The sequence below is a fragment of the Gavialis gangeticus genome, unplaced genomic scaffold (genome assembly GCF_001723915.1).
Source record: "Gavialis gangeticus isolate Ggan-Ray unplaced genomic scaffold, GavGan_comp1, whole genome shotgun sequence".
Lineage (NCBI taxonomy): Eukaryota > Metazoa > Chordata > Crocodylia > Gavialidae > Gavialis > Gavialis gangeticus.
The window spans coordinates 50,889,046-50,901,452 of NW_017728993.1; the positions used below are offsets into that span (position 1 = coordinate 50,889,046).

Below are 12,407 nucleotides of genomic sequence, written 5' to 3' on the forward strand. Positions count from 1 at the left end.
TTTACATGTAGTGTGAAACTAATCTAGCAAAATCCATTTTCTGCAAACAGATTTTTTAATAGAAAAATGACTGCTTTCTTTCTGTTAGCACTTCTTTATTTAGAAAGATTGAGAAAATTAGAAGAAACAATTGTTTAGAAAAAAATTGATGAAAACTTATGTTTTATCCCCTTTGAAAGTTCTTGTGCTTCTCCATTACTCTGTCATTTTGCAGTTTGTTGCATTACATAGAAAGAAGGTCTTTTTACATAAGAGAGGAGCTTCTGCAAATGAATAGTATGTGAATTATTTTATACTTCTGTGTGATTGTTTCAATTTGATGGAAGACAAGGTTCAATTCACCCACTTCAGTATGTCTGTAAGGAAAAATAATTTTGACAAGTCTGTCGGTAAAATCAATACCATGTCAGTAAAATCAACATCATGTCAGCACTGTGTTTGTATTTTGCAAAGGTTGAGTGCTGTAGCCTGTGTACTTCTGGTTGGACTGTGCAATGCTCATTTTAGACTCACACACATAGCAACACTATTGAAATTTATGGAGCCCTTCCTCTAAGAATTCTCTCTTTTGAGTAAGCATTTTACATCACTGTTCTTTGGCAATCTAAACTGCATGTTTGCAATATTTAGGCTAAGAAGCAAGTTTAGCACAGAAGCAATTCACAAGTGTCATTTTAAGATTGTTTTCTGTAATTCTTTATAATAATTTGCTTCCTTTTATGTCTCTGTCATTCTGTCTGTCATGCTCAAAAAAGCATGTCTGCGCTCACTTTTGTGGACTTTTAGTGATTGATTTCAATTAGTTATGGTGTACTCTTGGTATCTGAGCAAACATTGTCCCTTAATACCCTTACTTTAACTTTAACCCATAATACCCTTACCAAGGTGAAGCAGAAAATAGACACCAATTGAATGCAGAAAGAATGGCAAGAGTAAGATGAAACACAACAAATGAGCAAAGAGGAGATCATAGAAGAGATGCAATGGAAAAGCAAAGGGTTCACAGAAACAATAGAAGGCAGGCTGAAAGAGTAGGGAACAATAGATTCACTGAAGATGAGATTGAGGAACATAGTTGTGGATTGATGAACGTGGTGTGCCATTTTGTAACTGTATAAACTTCCAAGCTGAAAGGCCATCAGATGGCCAATTCTGGAGTTATTGTCATAAAGTTAGAGTGATTCTGTCTCCAAACAGACTGTATCCACAGTATTTGTGGGATTTCATGATGAATGGGAACAATGAGCATTACCTGAACTTTAGAACAAACATTCGATCGTACAACAGTACATTGTCTGTTGAGCAAAGATCACTGTGGTGAGACGTATGCTTCATGGACCGTGTGGAGGATTGAATCCAAATGCACTATGCATGGAAATGAAGGCTTCAGAGATGGTGCCACCATGTTGGTTTTGGATTCCTCAACCTTGGTATGCAGTTCAATGGCACTGGTCTGCATGCTAGAGACAGTATTCACCTCCCAGGCAGAGGGAAGAAGCTCTTCTGTATGAGAATCTCTGCCTTGCTGAGGAGGGCTTTAAACTAGAAATGTCCAGGGGAGGGAGGGTAGATTTACTGCTGTACACAAATCCTCTGGCCAAGATGATGCAAGGGAGGAATTTCAAGTAGGGGACATCCGGAGGAGTACCAACGCTCTGAGGCACTTGAAGTGGAACAGAAAAACTGCCATGACTAGGGGTGAACTCAGGTGTCTTTATGGGAATGCCAGAAACATGGGCAGCAAGCAGGATGAACTGGCACTCCTTCTGGCAGATGAGGAATTTGACCTCGTTGGGCTGATGAAGATCTGGTGGGATGATACATATGACTGGGCAGTGGACATTGAGGGCTATAGGCTCTATAGCAGGGATGGGGAACCTTTGGTCTGCCAGTCAGCCGGGGACTCCATTTCCCAGCTGCCCCTGCCTGCATGGCTTGTGCCATGGGGGCCTCAGCTGCACTACCAGCATACACAGTAGAGCAGCGCAGGGGGATGCTCTGGAGCTGCCAGGAATGTGGGAGAGTTCCCAAAATTAGCACAGTTCCCACAATTAGCACAGGATAATTGAGGAAAGATGTAGATTGGACATTAGGAAAAACTTATTTTCTGTAAGGGTATCTGGAACACACTCCCAGGAGGAGTGGTGCAGTTACCATCCTTGGAGATATTCAAAAGGAGGCTGGACAAGCACTTCATTGAGCTTGCTTGAGTCCAATAATCTCCTGCCCACCAGACTTGATGATCTTACAGGTCCCTTCTGGTTCTTTGATTCTAGGATTCTAATGACACACATATGCAGAAAGAAAAAAATTCTTATAAGTTTATATACTTTGATAACAATGAAAAATAATTATGGTCATTTTTATTATTTTGGCAGGCAAATTAAAACACTCCTAAAGTTTGAGAGAGTTTACTTCAATCTTGTTTTTTTAGGCATGAGTAACAGTTTCTGTAATTTCTATATCTCACTTACCAGTTAGAATATACTCAAAGAGATAACCACAGTGAGCAGGATAGTTTTAAAATTCTAACAGAAAAAAAACTCTGAATTTATTTCATGAGTAGGTTAACCACAATGTTACCTATTAATTTTAACACAGAGATTTTTAGGTGTGAAATTTAATTATTTTGAGAGTTGCATTTGAATGTAAGAAACTGGATTATTAGTAATTTACCAGAAATAAATCAGAAGATGAAACCTCATTAAATTTCACCACCTAATATTTTTAAAAAGTGAAGATTAAAGAGTAAAGTGAATATTTGTATTGGCATTTTAGATTATATGTAGATGCTATTTGATATTGCATAAAGTACATGTAGGTTCCCATGTACAGCTGTTATCTTCAGTTGTCATATACCATTTCCTAATTAGAAGAAACATTATAATTTAAGATCCCAGCCTGATCCTGTTGAAAGTCAATGCTACAACTCCTATTTATTTCACTGAGACCTATGGGTACTTAACTACTTTTTAGTTTATATTCTCTTTAAATAAACTGTAATAGCATTGGCAATGCATAGGGGGTGCATGCACGTGCATGTGTGTGTGGTGCACTCCCTGTGAAAAGGCACCACTTTTCACCACTCGCCACCCCCGCCCCACTGCCGACATCACCAGCGACATCTGTGGGTGGTCGCTGACTGCCGGTCGGTGCTCGCCACCCGCCTCCCCTCTGCCAACAGTGCCATGGCCACCTGTGGGAGCTCCCCACTTGCTGCCGCCATGCTCCCGCCACTGACAGTGCTGCTGCTTGTGGGAGCTCGCTATGCCCCCCCAGCCCCTGGGGGCACGTGGCATTCATGTGTAATAGAATTATATTCTTCTACTTCATGTTATATTAAATCTTCTAAAAACTCATCCATAGTGATGTCTATAGAAATCTTCTGCAGGTTGAGTATATTCTAACAATATGAAAGAAACATGGCTGTTCTTAACATAGTATAGATCAGAGGTCCCTATGGATTGTGAAATTTGGCACCAGGGGCAGTAAATACAGCCACCCTTCCCTATTGCTCTTTTCCAAACCCTGAGTCTCACACAGGAGGAGGTTGAGGCCAGGTCACACCCCCTTCCCCCACTCCTGCTGTTGGATGAAGCCAAGCCATACCCCTTCCCATTCTGGATCGTGCCCTCTCCCTGCCCCTTGCAGGGCCAAGCTGAAGCCAGGATCACCCCTGTTTCTCTCTGCAGGGTCAGATGGGGCCCTGCCATGACTGCTTCATGCCCCATGCGGACCATCAGCTGGATCTAGCCTGTGGATGGCCTGGGAACTGCCCATGCAGCCCACCAGCTAAAAAAGTCGAGCACCACCAGTGTAGATGATTAGGAATTTCATTATAATAGGTAAATGGAAATATTGCACAGAGCTAGATCAGAGGGATTAAATATTGTACTGTACCGTCATCAACCAATAATATTTTTCATGTCTGTAGCTGTAAAGATTCATAATGCTGCAAAGTGCATATCATGCATGAAGGAGTTAAGGCTTAGTAAGGTACTGTTAGCTTATGAGCTACAAAGACAGTAGCATTTCACAATACGAATTGAGTCAAATATTATTGTGATACTAATTGACTGTCTAGTTATGAAGTAGTTTTTTGTCTGCTGCCCCTACTAGCTCCAGTGTTTAAGCTTTTTTATTGTTATTGCATAATTTGTATGAGTATTTTAATCAGTACATGAATTCTTTATCTGTGCTTTCCAGCCTCACAAGAAAGTCTTAAAAGATTAGGTGTTCATATTCTTAGTTGAAAGGACTGTGAAGTAGACTTTCAGATGTGAAAGAACAGGTGATAACATCTTGGCTTGAGGTAAAAAGGAAAAAAAAAAGAAAGTGGAAGTTTTGTTTACTGATGCAAATTTCAGCTACTAAGATATCTTTTCACAGTCATTCCTATATTACCTTCTTCTAAGTTAAACTGCAACCTGCCTTTGGTTTAGGTTTTGTTTCAACAGACTGACTAGAGATGGTTTCATAAGTAAGATGATAATAGCATCTGTATGCAAGTATGCTGTTTTGTGGAGTTAGATCTTCCTTGGCATTTTGACAACAGAAAGCAATTTGTACTTTGAGTTTAGAGGACTATGGAATATAAGGAAAGAATAAAGAGAGCTGGTCCACAAAGTTGAATAAAAAACTCAACTTTAAAAGAAGGAATGAGGTTTTGAGCAATAAAATACTTGGCAAAAGTGTCATAATTCAAAACCAAGCTGTTTGTGTGGAAGTCCGTCTTTTTGGTGCCAGTTGTCTGCTGTGCTTGATGCCAAAGTATTGTCAGGATACCCAGGCTTGCCAGGTGCTATAGTCCTATTGAAGTGAATGAAAATGTTGGTAACTTCAGCCAGCTGTGATTCTATCCACATCCCAACTTGAAGAGACTAGGGACTATGGGTATGAACAACCATTACATTTAAATTAACCTAACCAGAGTTAGGTCAATCTCAATGCCCACTTGTATGGGTGTTCTCAAGACTTAACCCAAAAAAATGGCACACTTGATTTATGTTACTTCATCTCAGAAGGTGGACTAACTTTAGATTGAGAAAGGATTAATCTGATCTATGAAGGGCTGACCTGATCTTGTGAATGTCTGTATGCATTCCTAGCACAGCCCAGCCACTTGCATCAGATCCAGGACTACTACCCCGAAACTTGCCCCTTAGTCCCCTGATTCTACCAATCTCTCCCCTCATCCCAGGTTACCTTGGGCTGTCCCCAGCACTGCCAGCAGCAGCAAATGCCTGCTCAGCCTGTTCCTAGTTTAGGTTTAGACAGCTTAAAGTAAGCCTCCTAAACCTAGCTTGGGGACCTGAACAATTATATGTACCCAATGTTGCTTAATAATTCAAGCAGGTTTATTTTCCAGTAGAAGGAAACTATGAATTCTAACTTTCACCAAATTTAAATAGGGGCCTTTTTTACACGTTATGTTTAGGCGGCTCCTGGAGCTCTTAGTCCTTGGATTGTCCACACATTAACAGCTAAAACTAGTTTCAAGTACACTTCAGGCAGCATAGTTACACCATTTCAGGGTAGGTTTATCCCTGATCCGCATTACCACCCTCATGTTCCATGAATGTATGGCCACTTCTCACAGATGAGCCACCCAAGTTGTAGTCCTCTAGTATCCCAGGATGCAGTTTCTGCTCTCCCACCCTTCTGTTCAGTGTGGACAAACTTTCCACCCCCTTAACTCTACTGCAGGGTGGGGTAGGGTGGGGAGTTCTAGCACCAAGCCAACTCATCCTCCCATCTCAGGGGTGTGACCTTCCTGTGCCCACCAGTGCAAACAGCCTGCAGAACACGTGCAGCTAGCTAGGTTACAGAGTATGGATGGGTCTAGGAGTGGGGTTTAGTGAGGGGAGGGGAACAAGGTAGGGGGCCCGATTGGATCCCCGTGCTCTGGGGCTTGCTTCCCAGGGCAAGGACAGTAGCTCCCCTAAAAGTGCCTTTTCCCACTGCTTCCATTCTGGGAAGTATGAATGGCATCTCCCCCATCCCCCCCATCCAAATTCCAAATACAAAATTATTAGAACATGGGGCCTTCTTTAATTTTATTCCTTTTTATTTCTTATTATTTTTTTACTTCCTTTTATTGTATTTCATCCTTCAGTGGCTGGATGATTTCATTTCATCACCCTTCTTCCACCCCCACCCTCCATTTCCTTATTTGCTTTCCACCTCCCATGCCCCATCCCATTAACTGTGTGCCTCCCAGCTTCATGTTCCTGCCCCTCTTTGCCAATCTGTCTCTTACGTACTCCCTTCTAGAACAGGCCTAGAAGCCTGTCTTGGCTCACCAGCCCTGGAGTGGCAGCTAGCAGCTGTAGCTCCTAGTCAGGCCCCTCTGCTTGCAAACCCTTTAGTGGCAAGTCCCAGGTGTGTACGTTGGGCATGGTCAGAAGGTTTTTAGCCTCAAGGGGTGGGCAATTATTTAGACTGGAGGGCCACTTAATGAGTTTTAGTGAGCTGTGGAGAGCCACAAGGGTAGCCCCATCCATTGACAGGTGCCCCATGCCCTGGTCGCCATCTTGGGACTGGAAATCCCACCCCTAGCCCTTGACCTTTGCCACTGGAAGTCCCTCCCTTGCCCCCAGAAGTTGTCCTTTTGGGAGGGGAGGTTGCCATCTTTGAACCAGAAAAACCCCAAATTATACACTACAAGTCAAACACCTACTATAACATATTTTAATTTTATTCAAAAATATTTTTATCTTGATTTGTGTTTGTGTAGTGTATATAGAGTTAATTGCATAATAGTTCAAAAATAAAGTCTTACTCTTTTTTATATTGTGTTTGGGGTGTGGTTGGGGGTATGTGTGTATGGTGGGGTGTGGGGGAGTGTGTAGGAGGGGTTTGTGAGAGGGTGTGGCTGTGTGTAGGGTGTGTGTATATGTGGAGGGTTGTGGGGACAGGGTGTGGGGTTTGTGGGGTGTGAGAGAGGGTGGGGAAGTGTGAAGACCACCCCCACACCCCTCCCCCCCAATGGCACGCAGTCCCCACTGCTAACAGTAGCAGCAGCAGGAGGCAGGGGACTTTGGGGTGCTTGTACGCTGCGCAGGCACTGCTGCCTGGTGGCAGGCAGCTCCAGCTGGAGCTGCATGTGGTGGCAAGAAGTACAGCCAGGCCAGCCTGCCTCTATTGTGCAGGGCTCCCCACAGTGTACATGCAGCTCTCAGCCCTCATGTGCCACTGCAGGAAAGCCCCACATGCTGGAACTGGCTGCCTTCCCTGCTGCCTCCTGCCATGTGCAGCTTCTGGGACTGCCGGAAGTGGTGGGGAGCCCTGCTTCAATGGTGGCAGAGAGCAGGGAAGTCAGCCAGCTCCAATGCATGGGGCTTCCCCCTGGTGGTGCACAGGTGCTGGGAGCTTCATGTGTGCTGCAGGGAGCCCCACGTGATAGAGGTGGCCTGCCTGGCTGTGCTTCTTGCTGCCATGTGCAGCTCTGGCTGGAGCTGTGAGCCACTGGGCGGCAGCACTTGTGCAGGCAATGAGTGCCCTGAGGGTTCACGCCTGCTGCTGGCGTGAGCTGTCAGCTATGGGGGGGGGGGAGTGTGAGCACACCCCCCAACTTCCCTCACACCCACACCCTACCCACTTGAGCTCCACGCTCCTTCTGCCACCCTGGGTAGAAGCTCTGTGCTCCTGCTAGCCCCATGCTCCATGCCCCCACCCAGCTGCAGCTCCACAGCCCCCACTGCAGCTCCCCCTTCTCCCACCCCTGCTGCTTCCCTACCTACTGCCTGGATCAAGCACTGCAGGAGGGAGATGAGGAGGAACTGCTGGATACTGGGAAAGCAGTGGCAGCAGCAGCTCCTCCTGGAAGCTGGGGCCCTTCCACACACTCATGAGGGTGGGAGTCAAGCATGCAGGCTGGGCAGGGAACAATTAATTGGTGGGCACCCACGAGCCAGATGAAATTGCCTGGTGGGCCAGATGAAATTGCCTGGCCGGCCCTCAGACTGTATGTTATCCACCTTAAGGTATGACTGCTCCAAACTTGAGTTAGCACTAACAACAATCAACATTTGAGCAGCTTAAAGCGCAGCATGTAACAGGACCCAGATAGAGAGAGTTAACCTTCTGGAAGCTAAGAGTTGTTTTTTCTAAAGAGCTTCCCATCCTTTTATTGGTTCTTAAATAGTTTTATAAAATTGGGCAGACTGCTCTCTCTGCTCTCACATCTTAAGAATGAGCTAATACGCACAGGCATTCTCCCACAGACTAAATGCGGGAATAAAAAGAAGTGGTTTTTTTAATGCCAATTTGGAAATTCATAAATAAAATATTTGAGGTTTGATTGTTTGGTACACAGCCTCATAGATTTGATGGCCTATAGCTGTTTCCAGTTATTGGTGTTTTGGCCCTGGTTGAAGGGCAACAGCTTCATTTCATGACAGCTTTCAAAGTTTCAGACTTCTTTTATTCTGTCCAGGAGTGCTGAAACATTTCCTGCTGAATATTTTGATCAAATTGTGCCAGCTGCCTCCTTTTCATTTGTGTTTCTCTCTGTGTTTCATTCTCTCGTTGGTCTAGCTGGCTGGGTCCTTCCATTTTGCAGCTTCAGTGGTCATGTGGTTCTTGCAGGCACTCTTGACTTAGCTTCCAGAGCTGTGGGTTGGGGGGAAGGGAGCAGCAGTGTCAGCAGCAGTTTGTTTAAACTTAACATGAGGATTTGTGTAAAATGTTCTGTGTAATCAGAAATGTTCTGACCACCTATATTTGGCATTTTAAAGGGTTCAGCTAAGGGTATCATTTTCATTAAGATCGTCAAGAAGATGGTTGCTGTGCTAACTACATGTTTAAGAGCCTGAAATAGGTTCCAGGACAAAAAGGAGAAAAGAACTTGTGAAGATTTTATTTGATAAAGATGTGACTAGATTTTCTGACCTCAGATGAACTGATTTTAGCTTGTGATCAACCTAGAAGATATGAAGAGGTTTAACTTTATTAGTGTGCAGGTGTGTTTCAGCAGTATTGCACTTGATGTTGCAAAGAGCTACAATAGTTCAATTCCCATGAAGAGCCCCTAGTGAAAGTAAGGGGACTGATAGTGTATCCATAACAATTCCTTTTGCAGGATCAAAGACTATGGCTGCACAAAACAAACAAAAAACCCCCCATCCTGCTTCTCCCCCCCAAAAAACAAAGCAAAAGAGAACAAAACAAATCCAATTGCATAAATTTGGGTGACATGAATAAAGTTGAGACATGGAAAAAGAAGTTATTCTCTGTATCATATGAAATTAATTAAATGTGTCATTGCTCTCACTTTGTTTTACTAACATTGCATTTTCATATTGCAGCAGTTCTGTAGTATGCCTGCTATCTTGATATCTGAATCCTCTTCTTTGAAACTGATATAAAAAAGTAGATGTGGTCAAGCTGATATGTATCTTTTCAAAAGGAACTACAGCACATACTCATTAAATATAAATAGATTGTGAGAGAAATATTGCAACCTTGCATTAGTTTTATGGCAGTTTTGGAACAGTTGAAAAACTTTCTTTTTCACCCTCTTTCACCAGGATATTGATGGTTAAACTGGAAGGGTATTTCATGCATCTGTCAAAAATATATATACTTGCCCTCACTGGATAGGCAGGTAGGCTTCGGCAGCATTCAACCTTTTTTTAGTAACAGGCAAATACAACTCAATTACTAATTCTCCCAGCATCCTGTCTTCATCACTGGTACTGTGCACTAGATACAAATGGAGCTGTTATTAGATTATGAGCTATACACCTACCATTTAAATATGTAAATAAGTCCCTGATTATACAGTGACCCTTACTCTGGAGCAAACTTCTATTAATTTCAGTGACTTCACTCATGGATCGCCTCATGACGTGGTTCAGGGCCTTAGAAGGTACATGAGCAGCACAGTCTTGTGCCTCTTCCTGAAAAACGCCTGTTGATGGCATTAGGATTCCCTCACGAGGGCATAAAACTGAATCCAAAACATCTTTTCTTTCTAACTACAAATCACTTAGGCAAGGAACTGACATTACACTTTTACGTATTCAAAAAGTGATTGAAAAAACCGGTCTAAAATACATACATACCACACATACTGGTTTAAAAATGGTGGAACCCGGTCTAAGATATATGCCCCCCTTCCCATCAAAGGATGAATGTGTGCTCTGTTTGCTACTGATCCAAACTACACCACTTAAAGAAAACCATTTAACTTGGATTGATTCTGCCTTGGGCTTTTTGAATGTCTGTTCTAACCTCACTAGGTATATTTGCTCCAAAGTGGTAATAGTTTATGCTATCACAGGGTAGTTTGTGGAGGAAGAGGATCTGGAGCACTGTTAAATAACTACAACTATGTTGTAGCATCAAATTATTTTTCTATTAATATCTGTGTTTCCCTGTAGGTTCACTTACTTTTTCAAAGCCAAGTCCTGCTCTTTTGAATGTTAATAGTGTAATTACTTTGACCTTTTTGGGAACAAGATCAACTCATGTATCTTTGATTTATTACTGTATATAATGCATCTATTTGCAATTAAATCACCTTTGCCTATTTTTTTATTTTGGTTAATTTTATTCAAACTTAGTCTTACTTCCACATTTGTTTGTTACTCTACAGTTGACACTCCAGATCCCTATGTGGAGCTGTTTATCCCATCAGCTCCTGATTGTAGAAAGAGGACAAGGCATATCAATAATGATATTAATCCTGTGTGGAATGAGTCATTTGAGTTTATTTTGGACCCAAACCAGGAAAATGTTCTGGAGGTAAGTTGTGCACTGAGATGCAACTGGACATGGAAGATAAGCAACATCTGGGGGGTTAAAATAACATTTTGCACTTATGCAGCATCTATCATCTGAGGATTTCAGTATGTTTGTTTAATGTTAAAGGATGGATTGTTCCTTTGGCCATGAGGCTGAGCAAGAGAAGTTATATAAGCTGCACCATCCCAGAGGTAGCTCTAGAACATTGTGACTCTAAGGCATGCATCTAAGTCACTATTTCTTCCCTGCCTGTTCCAGAGGTTTAGTAATGTGCTGTTCTTCACAATAGCAGCAAATTATTACTTATTTCTACTGCCCCTTACCTGACTCAGCTACTTGGCCAGAAAATAGGGTAGGGTGGAGCTAAATTTCTCCCCATTCTTCACTCTTCCCTGACCACAAAGTCTTCTGACCCACTTGTAGAGGTGTTCCCAACTGGAGTTATTTTTAGTCATTCTGGGGGTATAGGCTAAAGCCTAAATGGGATCCTTTGTGGGCTGCTAACCAGTTGAGACTAAACCATTTGAGTTCCAATAGTCCTCCAGTGTCTTCCCATGTAGTTCCCTATTGGATCAGGAGAGAGTCCTTATAGCAACTCAGTTTACTGTAGCTTAGAGAATCATGGGATATGCTCTGAAAATTCCTAGTGACACATGGATGACTGCAACATTTTGAAGACAAAGTAACTGGTTTGCTGGACTTGAGTACCAGTCACTTAAACTACATGATTTTGCTAGCTGTGCACAACTTATATTAGGAAATTCAAGGGATTTAAAACCCTAGCTTGTGATTCCCTGTTTTACAAACAAAGGGGAGAGTATCTTGCTGAAGTTAGGAATTGGCAAGAAAAATGGGAATGTGTAATTTTATTTCATTAGGTCATAAATAGGCAATAGTTAGAATACTTCCTAGTGCTCCTCTTAAAGCTGGCCCACTGGGGCTAGGAGGGAGAGAACAAGTCAAAGGATTTGTAGCTCAGTGAATCGGTGTTTCCCTGGATAAAAGGCTCAGGGTCCTTCTCCCAAGGAGAAAAAGTTTCCCATTGCTTTCCAGCTATTTATCTAATGAATGTTAAGTACAAGGTGCAGTGTCTTAGTTTCAAGAGGAGAGCAACATAGAATTCAAAGCTACATGTAAGTGCTAAAAATGAAACTTACATGGTTGGTTAAATGCCCCATAGACACGTAAAGTAAAATAGGATTCTGCCTTCTGAATCAAGTCTTCACTACTTCCCTGACTCCGAGATCCTTTGGAAAAGGATCTTGGAGTCATCATTGACTCCAAGATGAACATGGGCCGGCAGTGTGGGGATGCAGTCAGGAAGGCCAACCGTACCTTGTCATGCATCCACAGATGCATCTCAGGCAGGTCCAAGGAGGTGATCTTCCCCGTCTATGCGGCACTGGTCAGGCTGCAGCTGGAGTACTGCGTCCAGTTCTGGGCGCCGCACTTCAAGAGAGATGTGGACAGCATCAAGAGGGTCCAGAGGAGGGCCACTCGCATGATCAGGGGGCAGCAGGGCAGGCCCTATGAGGAGAGGCTACGGGACCTGAACCTGTTCAGCCTCCACAAGAGAAGGCTGAGGGGGGATCTAGTGACCTGTTACAAATTAGTCAGAGGGGACCAGCAGGCATTGGGGGAGTCCCTGTTCCCCCGAG

The 12,407-nt window shown here is 43.2% G+C and overlaps 1 protein-coding gene across 2 annotated transcripts in view; it reads left to right on the forward strand.

The window, feature by feature from the left end:
- The window catches only part of PLA2G4A (phospholipase A2 group IVA), a 140,168-nt gene that overhangs the window by 50,366 nt on the left and 77,395 nt on the right, over positions 1 to 12,407 (forward strand). For both annotated transcript variants that reach the window (XR_002094706.1, XM_019501734.1), the window contains exon 4: positions 10,601 to 10,749. Coding sequence is in view for 1 of the 2 variants with exons in the window: in XM_019501734.1 (XP_019357279.1) it covers positions 10,601 to 10,749 (149 nt within the window). In the remaining variant the exon portion in view is untranslated. The remainder of the gene's footprint in view (positions 1 to 10,600; positions 10,750 to 12,407) is intronic.